This window comes from Ovis aries, chromosome 6 (assembly GCF_016772045.2).
Source record: "Ovis aries strain OAR_USU_Benz2616 breed Rambouillet chromosome 6, ARS-UI_Ramb_v3.0, whole genome shotgun sequence".
NCBI lineage: Eukaryota > Metazoa > Chordata > Mammalia > Artiodactyla > Bovidae > Ovis > Ovis aries.
In genome coordinates, this window is record NC_056059.1 from 6,951,123 (window position 1) to 6,972,664 (window position 21,542).

The 21,542-nt window shown below is 44.6% G+C and overlaps 1 protein-coding gene across 6 annotated transcripts in view; it reads left to right on the forward strand.

The window, feature by feature from the left end:
• The window catches only part of SEC24D (SEC24 homolog D, COPII coat complex component), a 116,683-nt gene that overhangs the window by 76,704 nt on the left and 18,437 nt on the right, over positions 1-21,542 (forward strand). For all 6 annotated transcript variants that reach the window (XM_060416691.1, XM_015096356.3, XM_060416693.1 and 3 more), the window contains exons 11-15: positions 5,527-5,651; positions 11,336-11,527; positions 12,099-12,192; positions 20,350-20,466; positions 21,185-21,355. In XM_060416691.1, the coding sequence (XP_060272674.1) occupies positions 5,527-5,651; positions 11,336-11,527; positions 12,099-12,192; positions 20,350-20,466; positions 21,185-21,355 (699 nt within the window). The remainder of the gene's footprint in view (positions 1-5,526; positions 5,652-11,335; positions 11,528-12,098; positions 12,193-20,349; positions 20,467-21,184; positions 21,356-21,542) is intronic.

A 21,542-nucleotide genomic window follows, 5' to 3' on the forward strand; every position in this document is an offset into this window, starting at 1 on the left:
ATCTTAAAATTTAATTATAACTTAAAATGTAAATGAAGTATAATAATGAATTGCCTTAGGGAATTTGTATGAGCGTATTTAATTTGTATGTGACCTCCCTGGTGGTTCAGTGGCTAAGACTTCACCTTCCAATGCAGAAGGTGTGGGTCAGTTCCTGGTAAGGGGGCTAAAGATTCTACATGCCTCACAGCCCAAAACCAAAACATAAAAAAACAGAAGCAATATTGTAACAAAGTTAATAAAGATGTTTAAAAAAAATGGTCCACATTAAAAAAAAGTCTTTAATTTATATGTGTATTTTTTAACACCATACAAACGTAAAGGAGAATTACAAAATCACATTTTTACTATTCATTTGAGTTTGTCTTAATGCCAACTTTAGATAATAAAATCAACACTCATGAGCATTCACTGTGAGTGATGCTCTGTGCCAACTCATGTGGTTAGTTACCACCATGATGTGGGGAAACTGAGGCTTAGAGATCTTAAGTGCCAGCCTCAGGCCATACATATAGAAAATGATGGGGCCAGACCGGAAACCACGTCTGTGTGACTGCACAACCCCTGTTCCCTATCTGTGTGCTGTGATAGTTGGCATGTATTTGCAAAATCACCGTATAGTTTTCCTAGAAAAAAAGACCCAGCTCTGTCTCATAACTGGAAGTTTTTTACCTTGAAGTTTACGGAATGTATCTATCTATGCATATAGTATACCTGGGAGGTAAACTTTCATTCCAAACTAGTCTTTTTTTTTTTTTTTTTATGTAGTTTCTCCATTTAATTTTGGTTCACTTTGACATTTGTTTTATACCTAGTATGTCCAAGGCTTATTGGTTGTAATTCCAAAACTAGCAAGGATATGAACCTGATCTCAGTCCTTACCATGCATAGAGACCTGATAAGAAAAGTACATAATTCTAAATCCAAATGGAAATGCTACGAGAGTAGAATAATCAGAGTCCCATGAGAAAACAGATGAGCAATCATTTCTGATTTGGAGAGGACTGAAGAAGGGCTTTAGAAAGTAAGTGCCATTTGAGCGGAGGATGGACACGTGAAAACGGAAGGGGAAACTAAGTGGTGAGCAGAAGCAGCTTCTCAGGGGTATGTGCAGCTCACTCCAGGTCCTTTGGGCAGCCCACTCCAGCACTCTTGCTGGGAGAATCCCATGGACAGAGGAGCCTGGCAGGCCACAGTCCATAGGGCCGCACAGAGTCCATGCGACTGAAGCGAGTTAGCACTTTTGGGGGTGAGGTGGGCTTTGTAGATGAACAGTGGGGCCCTGGTAGAGGGACTAGAATAATTAGAGAGTATATTCCTCTTTCCCCCCAAACACAGTCACATTCAAATATTTTTAAAAAACACTGTGCCAAACAAAATAGTTTTTCCTGCCAAGGAAATATTTTTCTTGGCCCAGGCCCACTAGGTTGTGACTTCTGGATAGAAAATGTTTTGAAAATGGCAAACACTTAAATTGGAGGAATGTGTTTGGGGGCATGATAGGAAGTAAAGCTGGGAAGTTGTTTTGAGACCGGACCATCCTTTTATGTTCCGCTAGGCTTGGCATAGCTTTGATCTCTTAGGCCTCTATATGTGTTTGCTGAATGAGTATTATGGAGAGTTTCAAATGCCAGGCCATTGAAGAATTTTCTTAATTCAGTAGGCCATGAGGACAGTCAAAGGCTGAGAGGGAACTGTTGCTGTTAACCCACCCACCCGTCTACGCCTTCATTCAAGTGTCGCGCAGCACTGAGCACCCTTCTGACATGGCTCGGTGCCCAGCTGGAGGCTCGGGAGGCTGCCTGTCCTCAGAGGAGCAGCACTGGGGTCTTTGTTGTGCCTTGGGTACTTTATTCTGACAGCAGTACATGTCCTGAGAGGAGGGAGGTTGGTGAATGTAGTAGTTAACCAGTTAACATGCAAGAGGAAATGAGGGTCATTTAGCAATTCCTCAGGAAAAAAAAAATTAAAAATTGAATTGCCAAATGGTCCAGCAATTCCACTTCTGGGTATATTCCCAAAATAATTGAAAAGAGAGTCTCAGAGAGGGAGATCTGTACATCTGTGTTCATAACAGCATTAGTCACAATAGCCAAAAGGTGGAAGGACCCCAGGTACCGTAGATGGATGAACAGATGAATGAAATGCGGAGTGTACATGCCATGCAGTATTAGCGAGCCTGGGAAACGAAGGGAATTCTGACACGCGCTGCAACATGGATGCATGTTTAGGACATTATGCTTAGAGAAGCCAGTCGCATAAATGACGAATACTGTAGGATTTTACTTATATGCATTACCTAGAGTGGTTCAGCTCATAGAGACAGAAATTAGAAATGTAGAACAGCAGTTCACAGGGACTGGGGCGGGGGGTGGTAAGTGATTGTTAATGCATATGAAGTTTCCGTGTCGCGTGCTAGAGACGGATAGTGGTGACAGTTGCCCAACAATGTGAGTGTGCGTGATAGCACAGAATTTACACTTAACAATGGCGGCTGTTCTTGTTTAGTCGCTAGGCTGTGTCCGACTCTTTCGTGACTCCATCGACTGTGCTCTGCCAGGCTCCTCTGTCCGTGGAATTTTCCAGGCAAGAATACTGGAGTGGGGTGCCATTTCCTGCTCCAGGGGGTCTTCCCCACCCAGGGATCAAACCCAAGTCTCCAGTGCCTCCTGCACTAGCGGGCAGATTCTATACCACGGAGCCCCTAAGGAGGCGCAGATGGTTAGGACGGTAGATTGTTTTCTGTGTTTTACCACTATTGAAAATCATTTTAAAAGGAAAGAAAATGAGGGTCCACATTTGGTTACTGGAACGAGAAGGAGCCGCAGAGGCTTCACAGTTAACTCCGTGTGGCTGGTAAGGGAGGTGGACGGTTCCGGAGAGAGAGGGATGTAAAGCCCGGATTGTTTGAGAGGATCTTGCTTTCTCTAAGTTCCTTGTGGAAGACTAGCAGGAGTGGGAGAAGTGTTGTCTACACTTCCGAGTGTAAGGCGCTGGTGGGGCCTTGCTGGGGAGGCGTGCTGTGCTGTAGCTGACGGAATGCTGGCTGGGAGCTCAGGAAACAGGCCCTGCAGAGGGAACCTGAGGAGTCGCCGATAGAGAGGTGCTGCTTAAAAATGAGCAAATGAGATTCTGTGCTGGAGCATGTGGTAGCGAGAGCGAGGAAGGTGTCCTTTGGAAGAGGTAAGAAAGTGAGAAACAGAGGAGGAGATCAGACGAGTGGGAGGGGAAATGACACCTTGTGTCTGGGCAGCTGAAAAAGGGAAAGTGGCCTGCCAGGCTGAAAGCTGCAGAGACAGAGATTGAGGAGAGCTGGGTTTTATTTCAGATCGCTGTAGTTTGCAGCCAGGAGGTCTGTGAGCTTCAAGAGAGCAGTTTTAGTGAGATGATGCGGTAAACCAGCGTATAGAGTTCATCCATTGCTAGGCTTGGCTGGACAAAGCCCGCTGGGGTGCCTGGGTGGAGTGCTGGGTGAAGGCAGCCAGTGATGGGGCCAGTACAGGTGTTAAGGCCTGAGATGAGATGCTTCCCAGTGGCTAAGAGGCGGGTGGGGTAAGACATGCGAAAGAAGCATTTTGGAAGAATAAATCAATGGAACTTGATGGAAAGAAAAGGAAGCGTCACATCTAATTTCACATTTCCAAGCCTTTGGGTTGATGTGTAGTGATGTTATTGATAGAGCTGTTGGAAGGCAATGTTCCTTAAGGGAATGATGTATTAGTTTTGTGTAGGTGGCTCAGATGGTAAAGAATCTGCCTGCAATGCCGGAGACTGGGTCTGATCCCTGGGTTGGGAAGATCCCCTGAAGAAGAGCATGGCAGCCCACTCCAGTACTCTTGTCTGGAGAATCCCGTGGACAGAGGAGCCTGGTGGACCACAGTCCATGGGGTCGCAAAGAATCAGACGTGACTGAAGTGTCTAACACACAAAGTGACGAAGATGAAGAAGATGCAGAAAACAAGTTAGAGGGATGCATGATGTAGAAATGTGTAGCCTGGAGATAATGGAGGACATTCAGTGGGGAACTGGGGATGCTGAACTTTGGAGAGAGGGTGAAAGTGGTAGGGCATGTTTAGCGTGGTCTCAGGTTTTGGTTCAATCAGTGGGAATGACTGTTGTTTTAATTCTGTGTAAATTGGCATAAGCATGTCAGGAATTAGATTATGTGGAAATTGAGAGGTTGGCAATAAAAATTGCTCGTGTAGACAGCAGTAGTTGTTTTCTTTTTTCTGACTTGTTTTATTTGGGGCCGAGCTGGGTCTTTATTGTGGCGTCAGGCTTTCTCTGGTTGCGGTGAGCGGGCTTCTCCTGTGGAGCCTGGGCTCAGCAGTGGCAGTGGCGGGCACAGCCTTAGTCGCCCCGAGGCATGTGGGATCTTCCTCCACCAGGGGTTGAACTGGTCTCATCTGCACTGCAAGGCAGATTCTTAACCACTCTACAAACAGGGAAGTCCAGTAGAATTCTTATATTTCTTTGTTGGTCTGATTCTGGATGTGGCAAAACTATGAAGTAATCAGGTTGGTAGTTTTCAAGTCCTGCAATTTTTTTTCTTTTTTTTTTTTAACAAATGACTTTTATAAGAGAAATGTTACATCTAACCCTACAGTTGGGTATAGGATGAATTAGTAAGATAATTGGGAGATATTATCACCTAATTTTATAACTGTAGCAATTAAAATATAATTTAGAACAGTTTTCATTTATCCTAAAGTTAAGATTTAATTAGCCTTAATTCTTTATTCTCTAGTGTCACAAAAGACGTTTGCCTGTGGTTCTATTTCCTAAATATTTTGTGCAATCCAACTGACAAATCCCTTGCTAAGAGCTGTTTGAACACCAGCCAGTAAAGGAACCAAAAGCTACAAAACGTATTTAGCAGCTGCTTTATGTTACAGTGATTATTTCAAGCAGATAGAAAAAAGACCCAGTATTCAACTTTTTTTTTTTTACCATAAGTATGTAAGGAACAGGTAAGTATTTGATAATATAGTATAAATTTTTCAGTATACAATTATACTTTTGTATCGAATTTCATATCTTTAAAGAGCTTATAAAGGAAGAGTTGAACATGATGATATCAATCAAGTTTATGAAGTTTAACTTCAGTTTTAAAAACAAACACTAATTATAGTTTTGTACTGTTGACGGCACAGTTTGCCAGGGGTCTAGACACATTTCTTCCCCTAAGGCAGAGGGTTATAAGCAAGGCCCCCACAAGACTGGACCCACCTTTGGGCAGCTGGGGTCATAGTGTCTTCTGAGCCCTGCAAAAGTGAACCTTCTCTGCTAGCTCTCATAATCCTGTCTACTTCAGTAGTGGGACTCAGGTTGCAGCCTGGAAAATAAATAGGCTTTATCTTTTTTATAGTGGCAGAGACTGTTCCAGAAAGTGATTTGATTCCACAGATGTTATATCATAAAATATTAAAGGAGAGGTCTGATGACCTTCTAGAGTTCCTGGGGGCTTTAATTTGATTATGAAACGCATGAACTTTATATGTGTGTGATTTGCTTGCTTTCATGTAGAAGAATAAGCCTCCCAACCCACCAGCCTTCATCTTCATGATTGATGTGTCATATAGTAACATCAAGAATGGACTTGTGAAGCTCATATGTGAAGAGCTGAAAACCGTGCTGGAGAAACTGCCAAAGTAAGGGAACTTCCATTCTTTTGGTAACTTACACAATATTGCCGAATTAATTTATTGGCCAGAAAACAAGTGCTGAATGGCCCATTGAGATTTGTTGCTAATGGGGACATTAGATAATTGTTTAAACAGCATCAAATAATCCTTAAAGAGTCAGAGTGCTCTTTTGTACCAAGAAAAAGAAAACTGATAGGAAATAACGCCACAGTAAGCAACATTCAAAACACATTCTAGGGACTTCCCTGCTGGCTCAGTGACTAAGACTCTGTGTCCCAATGCAGGGGGCTCGGGGTCAGCCCCTGGTTAGGGAACTACATGTCACAACTAAGAGTTTGCATGCCGCAACTGAAAAACAAAAAGGCCCTTACGTGTCCCAAGAAAGAGCGAAGATCCCGCGTGCTGTCTCTAAGACCTGGTGGAGCCAAAACAAACAAACAAATGAATAATTAAGCAAAAGCTAATAGAAGTCCATTCTAAGTGGTAAGGAAGATCCCAGCAGTGTGGTGGGAAAAGCCTTGGCAGTCCGTTTTCCCTTTTCAAAAACGCTGATTTTCCAGTGGAAACAGGTGGTTGCTGCTGCGGTAGGTATTTCTAAGGGACGCAGGAAAACTGACCTCATGGCAACCATTGCGGCTCTGTGGCCAAATTTCTTTCTGTCCATCTGGTTCCCTGTCGGGCCCCTCGGCAGCCTTCCTGCCTCTGTGACCTGTGACTTGTCATTGCAGGGGGAGTGCATAAAAGGAAAGATGGAAAGTGTGTTAGCAAACATGACTATGTTTTATCCTACGCAAACTAGCTTGTTTAGGGTTGGACCTAGCATCTAGGCAGGAGACTTGGAGCAGGGAGAAAGCCTTTGTTTATGTGATGGAAGGCAAGCTTAAGGAAGAAAAGAGGCTGTGGAAGACCGCCTGAAACCTAGTGTGTGCGCCAGTCTTGATCTCTTCCGCCGCTCCCCACACCCTGAACATCAGCAGCCTCCGTCCTGGAAGGGTGCTCTGCGGGCTGGGCTGTCCACAGCCCCCACGGCTGCGTGAGTGCTCAGGCGCCCCTCCTCTCTGCTCCACGTGCGTCTGGGGCTGTGGTGCCCGTGAGTGAGGCTCAGCCGAGTGAGCGCTGGTGCTGGACCTCCCAGGAGTCGTTTTGTTTGTATCTGTGAAGCTGAAGTCATCATATTCTCAAGGAGATGGTTTGGAAAAGCAGTGGGAATGTTTAAAAAAACACGGAGGTGATTTCAGACTGAATCTTGCAGTGAAGAATGAGCTGGAGCAAGATGAAGATGGGGCAAAAAAAAGGCCTTGCTGCCTGCCAACGGTTGTGACTACAGTTTCTGTTACCTCATTCTCAGGGACACTTCACAAGGATGGACTTTCTGCCGAAAATGACGTCTTTGATCACAGACCTCTCACAGGGCCGCTTTAATATACTACATCTGAATTTCACACTTGAGGAGTGTGAAAGCTACTCTAATTTCTGGAAATAGTCTCTCTCTCTCCCCTTCTCTCAAACTGCTTCAAACTACTTTCTCACATGACTATTCACATGTCTAGTCACTTCACCAGCCCTGGGTGCCTTTTCAGCACACTGGTGATATGCAGCTTATAACCTATTGATGTAAGTTATAAAATTACACTATTAGGTGTCATCATACCTTTCATATACCATTGGAGCAGACATGTGACTTTGGCCAAAGATAGGAGAAAAGTAAAAATATACTGCCGGCTATTCCCTGCCACTTCTCAAATATTTCTCATAAAAGTTCTTATTCAAGCCAAAATACCTTCTCTTTATCTTTTAAAATGAGCTTCCCTGGTGGCTCAGCTGGTAAAGAATCCACCTTCAGTGTGGAAGACCTGGGTTCAATGTCTGGGTTGGGAAGATCCCCGGGAGATGGGAATGGCTATCCACTCCAGTATTCTAGTCTGGAGAATTCCATGGACTGTGTAATCCATTGGGTCACACAGAGTCAGACACGACTGAGCGACCATTCCGGTGCAGGAAATGCAAGAGATGTGGGTTTGATCCCTGGGTCAGGAAGATCCCCTAGAGAAGGAAATAGTACCCCACTCCAGTATTCTTGCCTGGAGAATTCCATGGACAGAGGAGTCTGGAGGGCTACAGTCCATGGGGTTGCAGAGAGTCAGACATGACTGAGCACATCTTTTAGGTTAAAAGAAATCTATTTTCCGTTTTCTTCTGTGAAATCTGTTTTGGGCTGTATGTGTGTGCGCATGTGGATAACTATATTTTTGATGGTGTGATTGCCATCAGTTTGGTTTCATTCTTTGAATTAAAGCAGGTAATGTGCCAAAGAGCATTTTTAAAGCACAGTATAAGTCTTGGTTAATGTCTGAGTCGGGTCTTCCCTGGTGGCTCAGTGGTAAAGAATCTGCCTGCAACGCAGGAGACAGGGGTTCGATCCCTGGGTCAGGAAGATCCCCTGGAGAAGGGAGTGGCAACCCACCGCAGTGTTCTTGCCTGGGGAATCCTACGCACGGAGGAGCCTGGCGGCTGCAGTCCAGGGAGCCGCGAGAGTCAGACATGACTTAGCAACTGAACCACCACTGCCACGAGTGTCTAAGGTGTGTTCCCCTCTCGGCTGGTCTTTTGAGAAGGGAAAGCCTGTTCCTTACTATTGGACTTTGAATTTGCATCTTCGGTATGGCCAGGGTGATAGACTTCTCTGTCTGAGTTTCTCTGGAAAAGGACAGAAAAGATTTGAAGTGTCTTACTTGTTATTCACGCCAAACTCTTGGCTTTCTTTCTGAGTTGTTTGTGTTTAATGCTGGTGTAGCTAATATGTTCACAATGCTTGATTTTGGAGTATTCTAGTTCTTCAGGTTGCTTGATATCTTCGGTGTTGCTCTGTCAGATTCATCCCATTATAATAGGGGCGAGTGTTGAGGGAAAGGGTCATTGAAAAAGGGAACAAACCGCGTTGTTCTTTATGATATCCTGTCTGTAACTTTACAGAATTTGTATAGAATTAATAGGAAGGAGAGACAGATTCCATTTTCTTCTGGATATGGTTTATCAAGGCAGCTATCCTGTTGAAAAAGAACATTTTAGCATAGTTCTTTGTTTCTCAAATTTAAGAACAACTGTTCCAGTGAAAACACTACTCCTACTATTTTGTAATAACGTGAGATGTCCTGATTAGATATTTATAAAAAATGTTCATTAGAATTTAAGTGAACCCTATGAATCCCAGGATACTCTTTTCCCATCACTAAAAATGTCCAAATCCAATGGGGAATAGCAATCCAGATTCTTCTCTATAATTTTTGTGTCTTTTGCCTCGGCTGACTCCAAGTTAACTATTAAAAGAGAATAAATGCCCTGCATGATTTGCTGGACATTTTTCTCTTATGTAATAGAAGGTTCACTGGGAAATAGGAGCTTAACCAATGGTGTGCTGAAAAAGTGCTCTGAAATAAGCAAAGCCTTTATTTGCATTGTTTGCTCATTGCTGTAGTGTGAATACTTCCAGGAGGCTGATTTTAAGCTACCAAAGCAACATCACTCACCTGGAGTTGGGAAAAGATACAATCAGTTTATTAGTCTGGGCTCTAACCTGCCATCCCAAACACGTGTTTCACCGTCATGATAATCATCCTCAATGAGACCTCTAATCCCCCACATTGTGCTAGACCCTCAGAGCAGAGAGCATAAGCCTTGAGCCCTGCCCTTTATTGGTTTATAGTCGAGGATTCAGGAAATGTTAACTGAAAGACACTATCCACCAAGAGCCAACTGAGAAGGAGTTACAGGAAGTTAGGAAAAGGAAATAAGGTCTGGCTGGTGGCATCAAGGGAAGTTTCATGGAAGGAGGACTTGTGCGTGGCCTTGAGGAATAAGAGTCTAACGAAAAAGGAAAGAAGAGGGGAACACGGACGCCGTATGGTGTAGTCACGGTTGCCTGAGGTCATACGGTTCAGGGTGTGGAGGGGATGTGTGTGTGTAAGCGAGTCTGTGTATGTGTAGTAATCCTTACAAAAGGTAAGGATTCCCATTTCTAAAAATGTTGCCAGAGTCCAGAATACAAACATTTACCAAGTGCTTCTGGAAGAGATTATAAGGATCTATTTAAACTGCCCCCTCATTTATCAAGGCCACAGTGAAGAGCAACTGCTGTCAGCAAAGTAAACAGAAAAATAGAACAGGATTTAAAGTCAAGAGTCAGCCTGTACTCTGCTGAAACATCAAGGAAACTGGAATGTCGATGGTGGGACCAGCTGCTGGAACTTCACATCATTCCGTTTCCCTTTCTCTTGTTCTCAAGTAACTCTTTAGTGAAGTGAAGTCGCTCAGTCGTATCCAACTCTTTGAGACCCCATGGACTGTAGCCTACCAGGCTCCTCCATCTATGGGATTTTCCAGGCAATAGTACTGCAGTGGGGTGCCATTTCCTTCTCCAGGGGATCTTCCCGACCCAGGGATCGAACCCAGGTCTCCTGCGTTGTAGACAGATGCTTTACCGTCTGAGCCACCAGGGAAGTCTTCAGGCCGTGTGCAAAGTTTAGAAACCAAGCTGTTCTTTTTCGAAAAAGTTGCTCCCTGAGCAGAGTAAGTTATACTGAAATCTAAGGGTCAGAGAAAGTGGCGTCCGTGTTCTGTAGCTCTCACACCGTCCCTGAGCACCGTGTTTTGTCCACTGCTGATGATTAGTAAGAGCATCAGTGGTGTCCAGGTGTGTTATTTTAGAAAGGGGTGAGGAGCAGGAGGGGGAGGGAGAAAGAAAATAACTGGAGTCCAGACCGCTCAACTCTGAATTTACTCAGTACAGACTTGAGTGAGAAGATTCATACCTGTATACTCCTTTCAGGAAGAGTAGAGCCTTGTCCCGGAATTCTGCAAAAGTTTTAAACTCTCTGTTGCAATTGTGTAGTCTGTATTGCTTTTACTGTCTGGTTGTGAGTATCGCAAACGGTTCCCTAGTGCTTTCATCGTCAGTCCGTTTATGTGGCTGTTTCACGTGTTTGCTCTGTCTGTTTGTTTATATGGCATGGTGGGTTAGTCGCCAGGTCGTGTCTGACTCTTGTGACTCTATGGGCTGTAGCCCGCCAGTCAGCTCTGTCCGTGGGATTCTCCAGGCAGGAAGAGTGGAGCCAATTGCCATTTCCTTCTCCATTATATGGTATATAACTTTCAAAATCTAGCCCTTCTCCTGTTGAGTCTTGAGAATGGGTAAGACGAGTCACAGGGGAGGAGCAGGTCCTTACTTGATAAAATAGCTGTCCCGTTTGTCATCTGAACGTGTGTTTTTCTTCAGATATGCCATCTGTTACTCTGACCTTCTGGTGACTTCTGAGAGCTTTGTTTATAAAGAATGTAATAAGCCTAGCTTGTTTATGGTGGTGGGGGTGGAATACTTTGTAATTGCTATGGCTTGAGAATAAATATGTTAGAAAAATACAAACAAATTCATAATATTTTTTTAACCTAGATTTTTGAGAACTTTTTTTCTTTATCAACTTGCTTAGTTTTGAAATATCTCCCACCCCACCACTGTGACTCAGTATTATCTACATCTGGTAAATGACAACAAAACTTTAAATATATCTTCCATATATTTTATGGAATTCCTTACTGAATTTAATTCGAATTCCTTACTGAATTTCTCATAGAAACCTCTCTCTCATAAATTTATGAAAGAGCCTCAAGCTTTTTTTTTCTCCCCCCTCTCACAGGGAAGATCAAGAAGAAACTTCTGCAATTCGAGTTGGTTTTATCACATATAACAAAGTTGTGCATTTCTTCAACGTAAAGAGTAATTTGGCCCAGCCTCAGATGATGGTGGTGACCGACGTCAGCGAGGTCTTTGTTCCTCTGTTGGATGGTTTCCTTGTCAACTATCAAGAATCTCAATCTGTGATTCACAAGCAAGTACCAAGGGCTTTATAATTTAGACCCAGATCACTTGTCTGTTCGTTCATGTCTTGATTCAATCACATAGGTTTTGTTTTGTCATTAGCAAGGGGGTTTTAACACAAGGGTTATAAAACTCTATGTTCGGTCTGTCTCCTCTCAGTATAGACTGGTATCTAAAATGAGGAATGTTTTAGGACTCACGCTCAGCCCTGTCCATCCCTTCTCTTTGCTGGAAAGGCGGCCCAGGAGTTATTTCCTGTGCTTGGATGAGCATCTTCACTGATGACGTAGCCACTGTTCTATAATTCAGAGTCTTAAGAGATCAGAAATGTGGTAAATAGAAAAGTGACAGTGATAAAGAGCATGATTTTTGTAAATTTTCCAACCAGATCATGGAATTTTGGTGCCAGACCATGCCAGGATATCGTTCCCTGAGGGAGGGACCTGTGAGATTCACCCACAGGTGTTCAGTGTAAAATAAACGCCACATGTGTTTAGCTTTGATGTGTTCGTGAGTTACTTCTCGATGTTTTTATAAATATCCAAAGTGTTTAAAGCCTCTTGCGCGTTCATTTCTTACAGTTTATTGGATCAGATTCCAGAGATGTTTGCAGACTCTAATGAAAATGAGACCGTCTTTGCCCCTGTCATCCAGGCTGGCATGGAAGCCCTAAAGGTGAGCAGAAGCCACTTTTGGTTGGTAGTAAATAAACTTTAAAAATGACACGCACATGGGAGGGTTCATCCATGAACAAAATACAGCCTTCATTAAAACATGCAGCTTGCTGGAGGCTGTTCCCCACTTGCCTGCAAATCTCAGGCGGAAATGGCCAGACCGCAGCTCACCCCCAGCGTTTACATTCCAGCGCTGTTAGCATCTGAGCAGCTGATTCTGTCAGGTTTCCAGTTTAGCTCCTCCCTTTGGCTTTCGCATGAACTTTATGTGATCTATTTTTAAATTATTGCAACAACATCTGAACTACCAGATATGAAGAGAAAAACCCCCATTTCTCTCCTTCCTGGGGGTTTTCAAACATGCAGGGGCAAAGTCGCAACAGTCAGTGACAGAAGCAATTGCTGCTGGGCCTTCCCGAACACCAGCAGGTGTGGGGTTGGCATGACTCTGGTTGGGAAGCTGGGCCCAAGTGACCCTGGTCATTGTCGTGGTAATAAGGCAGTGATTTCAGGAAGGCAGAATGGTTGGAAAGTGCTTCAGTCTTGATCATTATTACTTAGCACAGGAGTCACCTTTGGCCTAGACAGCTGGTTCCTGAAATTGGTTTTTTTATTCTTATTAGTAAACTTACACTTAAATTAATTTTTAAGATAAAATGGCTAGCAATAATAACAAACAGCAACAACAACCCTACAGAATTAAGTTTATGAACTACTTCCACATAAGTTTTGTGTCCAGACATTTTAGTCTGGTTCCAGTATAGATGCTTGGCTGGGTTTTTTGATCTTCAGAGTATTTACTGATGAGATTAAAGACCACAGATGTCCCTCAAAGAGCCTCAATACATGTTACTTTAATGTAAAGTTAAAGATAAATTTTACATCTGAAAGCAATTTGGAGATGTTAAGTTTCATCCCGTGGAAGCCAGCAGGGATCATTGTTTGGGCTACAGAAAGACTTTGGGGATTCCTATTTTATTCCACACTGCTAAAGACAAATAGCTCTTTCAGTTTGAAAGTTCTGCAGTTGTTGCTATTCTGTCCTCCGAAAAGGTGTCTAGAAATTCGTATGTAAATTTCCTGATGTGTGATAAGGTATACATGACGCTACAGGTCTTTCTACCCTAAAGAGTTCGTCCGGGGAGCAACAGTATATTCGCATGCATGTGCCTGAGAGGAAGGATGAGTGGAGAATCGCAAGCCAGTAAATCGTTAGTTAAGACAGCAGAGTGGCTCTTCTTTAGTTGCTAGTAAATGACTTTTTTAAAAAGACAGGCATGCACACACACAGGAAGTTTCATCCATAAAAGAAAATCTAGGCTCCATTAAAATATGCATACAGAATCCCAGCTCAACCCCATATATCATTTCTAGAAGGGAGCGGTACTGTCTTGTCGCAGTGGGTTCCACATCGGCAGTCCACAGGTGGTCTAGAGGCGGCTGAGCATCCTAGAAAGAAGAGATGTAGGGAGCAATTTGTGTGCGTGCTTTCCACGTGTCCAGAGTGTGGTGTATGATACATGACGGAAAAGCACTGTGTTCTTAACGAGCAGGGTGTTCTTGGAGGTCACTCAGCACCACGCTGACCGCACTGTCAAGTGTTCTCAGCTGCCTGTCCTTTAGCAGGGGCCAGTTCATTCCAGCTGATCTCCTTTTTATTTTTATATCATACTTGCAGTTTTCATGGTAGAGTAACATATGCCTTTCCTCTGACGTTTAAAGAGAAGAAACGAACATCTAAATATAACTAATCAGAAGTCAGAGTTAATAAGTACACTGTTCTTACAAAGAGGAATGAGCTCCTTTTGGAGGAGGTAAAGAGCTGTCTTCCTATGAAGATGAGGAGCTGCCTTTACAAAACGACAGAGTTGGACACACTGTCAGTGGCGGTTACTGCCCCGTGCCTGCTGGCAGGTTGTCCCCCGGCCGCAGCCCTGGAACGGACTCCGCGGCTGCAGAAGGCCCAGGAGGCAGCCACGCCCCACCTCATGTCAGTGCAGTCACGTGTTTAGAGGGCAAGTGCTTTTCAAAACTACAGCTTTTTGGCCCCACTTCCAGAGATCCTGATTCATCAGCTCCACAGTTTGCTGATTATCTGTATTTAGGAACCACCAGCATCAAGAATTGCTGCTCATTCTGCAGCCTCTCAGAATATCCTCACATTAAGTTAGCTCCCCAGGAAATTGCATACTGATCCTTCCAACTTTACATTACACTTGGACTAAGAATGCTTTTCGTTGAACTATGATTTAATGTCTCATTCTGTGCTTTTATTTATTTTTAATTTATGTGTTCAGCTGTGCTAGGTCTTTGTTGCCCTAGGTGCAGTGAGCAGGGCCGACCCTCATTGCGGTGTGCAGGCCTCTCATTGTAGTCGTTTCCCTTGTTGGCGACCCCAGGTTTCGCTAACTGTAGCACATGGGCTCCAGGGCACAGGCTGAGTGGCCGTGGAACGCAGGCTTAGTTGCTCGGCAGCATGTGAAGATATTCCCGGACCAGGAATCGAACCCGTGTCTCCTATATTAACAGGCAGATTCTTTACCACTGAGACACCAGGGTAGCTCTTCTATGCTTTAAACTATCGGTTAAATTAAGAAAGAACACAACGAAGAAAGTTTCTTTCTTATGTAGAGCATTAAGTGGAGACATTATTCAATCTCTAAAGTGTAGAAAAGATTCACTAGCTGGTTTCCTAGAGTCAGTTGTGATCAGCATTCCAATTCATAGTGTTAGCCTTAACTACAATAAAAAATACTACTACTACTTAGGGTGGATGTTTCTAGTTTCCCTGACCTTTCTACTGATTTCTGCATTTGCCTTAGTAATTCTATTATTATGTGCCTTTAATTGTCTGTTTCCTCAAAAGTATTTTTACAAGTAGATTATTGCTATAAGTAACAAATTAATGAAAAATGTTTCTTCTGCGTCTCCTAGGAAGATTCCAGGTGGTTTTAATTTGTTGTATAAGAGCAGAAACTACTGTAGTACAGTTGGAGCTTGTCTGTGGGTTATACTTTCTGCCTCAAGCAACTTTATCAGGTTTGGATGAAGAAAAAATAGGATAAATGTGTTGTGTGTTTGTGTAAAAGTGTGTAAATGTCTGATGTGTGTATGATAGTTCAGCTGCCTCTGACAGTCATATTATCTCATCATCTTTCAGGGCCTGTGTGGCTAAATATCAGTCAGACTTAAATTTGTATATACATATACAAGGGTACTAAAATTCTTGCCTGAAGTCATCATCAGGCTGAAGGCTAACAGTTTTGAGAATCTGCAGGGTAGCATCTAAATACTGAAGAGACCACATCATTAATTCACTTGTTCTTTCAGTCAACAAAGATCGACTAAATGCCTGTGTTTTAGGAGACAGTGTTAGGACTCCTGTCCCTGTTTCTAAGTTGCCTACAGTGTGTAGAAGAGATGTAACTCTGTAATACAGGACATGATGTTTATTGATAATATTCCCCCAAAAAGGGTGTGGGGCAGGAGAGCAGAGAGGACCTCTGTTGGGTCCAGGTCTGCGGCAGGTCAGTGAACAGCTCAGTGTATTCTGCCCAGGAGGCCAGAGCCTGGAGTCTCATCCCCCTGGATAGGAGGAGAAGCTGAAAGGACAGCAAAGTGCACCGTTTGTTATTTGTGTCCGAGTGGAGACGCTGCAGAACCAGACTCCCCCACTGGAATTATAGCCTTACCTTCTATCAGATAGATGCCAAGTCAAAGCTATATATAATTAGTTGTAATAAACTTTTTGAAGCAAAGACGGAAGACAAAAATGGACATAAAACGCGCAGATCTGTCACAAAGATAAAAAGGGGCTTGTTGGGACGCTCTCACACACTCTCCAGCTGAAGCCTTCAGTTCTGTTTTGTGTTGTACACGCCTCTGTGTCGACAGCCCCTTGCACTCTCAGTGTCTTTTTCTTTTCATATATATCGTCTTTCAAAATCTGCACCTATTTTAAAGTCTGACACTCATAACCCAACTGTATGTGAATTGCTGGCGTTGTCTTTCACGTTGGCCTCGGAACAGTTTTCTGAGTTAGCTTTCACTTTCCCATAAAACGAGATGAACAGAGTTTGCCAAAAAGTTGGAGGGAAAAGGCCTTTAGCAGTTATGCTTCAAATACATCGTTAGATGTGGGGAGTTCATGTCTCAGTCGTCTCCATAAACGCTGCAGCTTGGTTTCAAGATGCTGTCGCCACCTTCCCTCCACAGGAATTCATGGGGCACCTGTAGGGTGAGGGGCCAGACCTGAGGCGGGTGCAGGAAGTGCACTGTGGCTAGGGAAACACACAGGAGGAGAGCCGCAGGCCTGCCTTCTGCGTGGACCAGAGATTCTGGAAGACAGCAGAACACATAAGGTGTCGTGAATTCTAGAAAAGCCTCATCTACAAAGCAGAGTGGGGGCAGAGAGGTAGAGGCAAGCAGCTCTGCCGAGGGCGATGAGAACACCTCTCTCGGAAGAAAGGACGCTGGAGCTGTTTTGAACAGTGGGTTCTCCAGGTCAGCCCTCCTCAACCTTCTCCACCGAAACGAGAAAGACATGCCACTCGTCTAATCCTGTATGATACCCTCATGTGGGCACAACCAGATTCTGGTAGAAACATAACATTTTGTAGGGACATAAGGTGTATGAAGCCATAGGAGCTCTTTCTTTTATTGCTACCTATCAAAGATTTTTGTGCTGGAAGAAGCATAAGCTGGAATCAAGATTGCCAGGAGAAATATCAATGACCTCAGATACGCACCACCCTTATGGCAGAAAGTGAAGAGGAACTAAAAAACCTCTTGATGAAAGTGAAAGAGGAGAGTGAAAAAGTTGGCTTAAAGCTCAACATTCAGAAAACGAAGATCATGGCATCCAGTCCCATCACTTCATGGGAAATAGATGGGGAAACAGTGGAAACAGTGTCAGACTTTATTTTGGGGGGCTCCAAAATCACTGCAGATGGTGACTGCAGCCATGAAATTAAAAGACACTTACTCCTTGGAAGGAAAGTTATGACCAACCTAGATAGCATATTCAAAAGCAGAGACATTACTTTGCCAACAAAGGTCCGTCTAGTCAAAGCTATGCTTTTTCAGTAGTCGTGTATGGATGTGAGAGTTGGACTATAAAGAAAGCTGAGTGCCGAATAATTGATGCTTTTGAAGTGTGGTGTTGGAGAAGACTCTTGAGAGTCCCTTGGACTGCAAGGAGATCCAACCAGTCCATCCTGAAGGAGATCAGCCCTGGATGTTATTTGGAAGGACTGATGCTAAAGCTGAAACTCCAGTACTTTGGCCACCTCATGCGAAGAGCTGACTCATTGGAAAAGACTCTGATGCTGGGAGGGGTTGGGGGCAGGAGGAGAAGGGGACGACAAAGGATGAGATGGCTAGATGGCATCACCGACTCGATGGATGTGAGTTTGAGTGAACTCGGGAGTTGGTGATGGACAGAGAGGCCTGGCGTGCTACAGTCCGTGGGGTTGCAAAGAGTCAGACACGACTGAGCAACTGAACTGATCAAAGATTTTTTAAAGGATGTGATTAATGAAATTATTAAGTCTGAAATTAATAGCCATTATATATATAAAGAAAAAAGATAAATATGACTTTTTATTTTTTTTCTCTAATATTTTACTTTATCTTTTCTCCTTCAGAGTTTTACTCAATGGATAATACTAACTAGGCAATCATTTATGTGTAATTATGATTAACACCATGTCCTGGATCATTGAATTCTCTCAATATTTTTGTATAATAGTTATGATGATTCCTATGTCATATAATTAGGTAATTGAGGCATGAAAGTGAAACAGAAAGTCGCTCAGTTGTGTCCAGCTCTTTGCAACCCCATGGTCTATACAGTCCATGGAACTCTCCAGGCCAGAATAGTGAAGTGGGTAACCTTTCCCTTCTCCAGGGATCTTCCCAACCCAGGGATCGAACCCAGGTCTCCTGCACTGCAGGCGGATTCTTTAATAGCTGAGCCACAAGGGAAGCCCGATTGAGGCATAGAGAAGTTAAATATTTTGCCCAGTGTCATTAAGCTAATAGAATGGCTGGGATTCTAAACCCATGCAGATAGGAACTATACCCATGATCTTAACTCCCGTGGTATAAAATTACAATCCTTCCATGAGTAGCAAAGATCTAGATGGATAGAAGAATTTTTGGCAATAAATTCCTTAGGGAAATTGGGCAGGTAAGGCAAGGGAGAAGATAGACTTTTAAGAAAGGTTTTATATTTTTGCTACTTGAATTAAGACAAAAAAATACTTTTGTAAGAGTGATAAAAATGAAAAAAATTTAGTCATGGAATTTCAAAACCTTTAATGTGTTGTTATCAGTATCACTGGAAATGTTACTAGGATTCGGTTACTGGAAGTAACGTGTGTCTCTTGGCCAAAGTGCTGACAGTGTGCTGTGTGTCTGCACGAGGAGGACCACTGTCCATGCTCTTCACCTTCACAAGAAGAAGGAAGCTTCCCTCCTCCTCATTAATGTTGTGTCTGTCAGTAACTATCAGTAGAAGTCTCGGGCAACGATACAACTGCTGCTCATGCTGAGTCACACAGCAAAGATGAGACGGGGCTTGGGTTACCTCCCCTCCCCAGGGTGTCAGCGGGGACCCTCCCCCTGGGACCCAGTCCACAGAGCACATCAGAATGTCACGTGGTGAGACACGTTAGGACCGGGCTAACCTTCAGTTCTCTTCATTTGCTTTTTGAGGAAGTTAGTCACAAACCCACATACCTTATTATTAGCAATAACTTCCCAACAAGTTTTGCAGCTGACCCGGGCACACCAGCGTGTGCCACTGAACCCCATCTTTGCACACACCGCTCCAGGTCACAGAAAGGGAGAGATGTATTCCAGCCAGAGGGAACAGTGCAAAGATAAAGAGGTGTGTAAAGCATATGATGTACTCCAGGAAAGCAGGAAGGGTTAGAACTTCCAGTATAGGGGATGGGCAGGGCAAGAAGATTAGACTGGAAAACAGATTCAGACTCGGCTCCAAAGGGCCTTGAAACTGTTTTTCCGTGCTGTGTGACCTGGGCCAGACTGGAAGGGCCTTAGTTCTCCTGACCTTAACATGCAGCCCATACTGCCTTCTTCCCCAGCCTGTCAGCATGAAATAAGAAATGTTTGCAAAGGTCTGGGGCAGAGCTGCACACAGCAAATGTTGGTGCAACACATCCCACTGTTTCCTGGCCTTCCTGCCCAGATGAAGGGACGCGGACTTTATCCTGTAATGGAAAGCCTTCAGGCATCACAGGGACAAGAGCCACCTCTGTGATCAGAATGGTTGTCTTCGTTTCGAGGCAGCGATGTGCCCAGGCGACTTGGAGAGAGGCAGGACTGCAGAGGGGCAGTATCCTGCGTTACTTACTTTCAGTAAGCTTTGCTCATAGGCTACTTCTCAGCTCCTTAAATAAGATTTTAATCTTAATGCTGAGTCGATGTTCATGGCGCCCACCTGGGCTCTGTTACTTCGCAAAGACTGCAGGTCGGCAGGGTCACCGTGACCCCACAGTTTTGCCTCTGTCCTCTAGCCTGAAAGCTGGTTCCTGCGTCTCCTGTTGCCGCAGCAGCACTGCGTTCTTGCGCATTCCTCCTCGGCCACCACTGCAGGTGTCATCTGTGTTTACTGGCGGTTTCAAAGAAGAGCTCCTATTCCGTCAGGATCCTGGGAATCGTATTATTTACTTCTGCTTTTGGGATTCACCTGGTTCTGAAAGACTTGTGTTGGATAAAGGAGCAAGTATTTTTACTTGGACACATCATTTTAACAGGTGTTTAAAATGTCATGGTACAGAGACCTACATTTAAGTATTGGCTCTCTGGGGATTCCCGGTGGTCCAGGGGTTGGTACTCCGCACTGTCACTGCTTGGGGCCTGGGTTCTGTCCCGGCTGGGGATTCTGCAAGCCCCGCAGTGCAGCTAATATGTACATATTTATAGTCTCTTTCATTTACAGGTTGTTTGACTTGAAGCAGATCTCTCAGCCTCCCTGAGCCCGTTTCCCAGTCTATATAAGGCACAAGGTTATTGTGAGGATTAATGAGATGTATACAGTGCTTGGCTCATGGGAAGGACTTTTATTTTTCTGAGTCCCTTACAATAAAACTTTCCCACCGAAGTCTTTTTTCTTTCTTTCTTTTTTTTAAAGGCAGCAGACTGTCCTGGGAAGCTGTTCATCTTCCATTCCTCTTTGCCAACTGCAGAAGCACCAGGGAAACTAAAAAACAGAGATGACAAAAAAATGATTAATACAGACAAAGAAAAGGTATTTGTAAACAGCTGCCCTTTGAAATGTCATGTCAGTTCTTACAAGGGAATAGAGAGAGAGAGGCCATGTGTGATTTGTGTAGGAAAGGGGGCAGAGTTACATGTATAAATCCAGGGTACTGTGCATTGTCAGGAAGATTGTGAATTGTAAATAATTGAGGAAACTATATGTTCCTAGGGAAAGTGATATCTGACCTACATTAAGATAAAATCTCAAGCTTTTTCATGTCTAACCCATGTAAGACACTGATTGGTAAGACTGTTAGGGGATGGGAGAAATGGGGGGAAATGCAGAAGGGTCAGGTAGAGGGTGAAGGTGATGGACAGCCCCCTAGGACGGCAGTCCTGAGGTGCCCGGGGCTCGGAATACGCTTTGCTCAAACCCTCTGAGGTGTTGCCCTGGGACCCAGTCGGGGCAGGGTGAGCCGTGAGGCGGGCGTCCAGCCGGGGCCACGCGACCGCGGACAGGGCGCCTCGTCTCGGCCTGTGCAGGGAGGGCAGCGGCGTCAGCGTCCCTGGGGTCATCAGGGGTCTGATGACACCATGCACACGCGTGCCCGTCATGTGGCACACGCCGGGCACACGGGGCGCCGGACGCACAGCCGCTGCCCTGGGGCACACCACGGCTTGCTTCCTCAGCCTGGAGAGCGCAGGAGAAACTAACGACAGAAACGTCCCGTGGGTTTCATTCCCTCTCTGTGCCCCCTTTTCTTCAGATACTTTTCCAGCCTCAGACCAACGTCTACGACTCTCTGGCCAAAGACTGCGTGGCTCACGGCTGCTGCGTGACCCTCTTCCTCTTCCCCAGTCAGTACGTGGACGTGGCCTCCCTGGGGCTCGTGCCTCAGCTCACGGGGGGGACGCTCTACAAATACAACGGCTTCCAGGTAAATGCCCGCGGTCTGGGCCCCCGGGTTTCCTCCTGCCTCTCGGAGCTTGAGAGAGCTGCGCCCCCTTGTGGGCAACCGACAAATGTGACCTCTGGAGCCGATGGAAAAGGATGGACCGGTTAAGAATCGCTTTCCTGCGAAGGAGAGGGCGGGACGAAACGGGAAGGTAGCACTGGCATACACA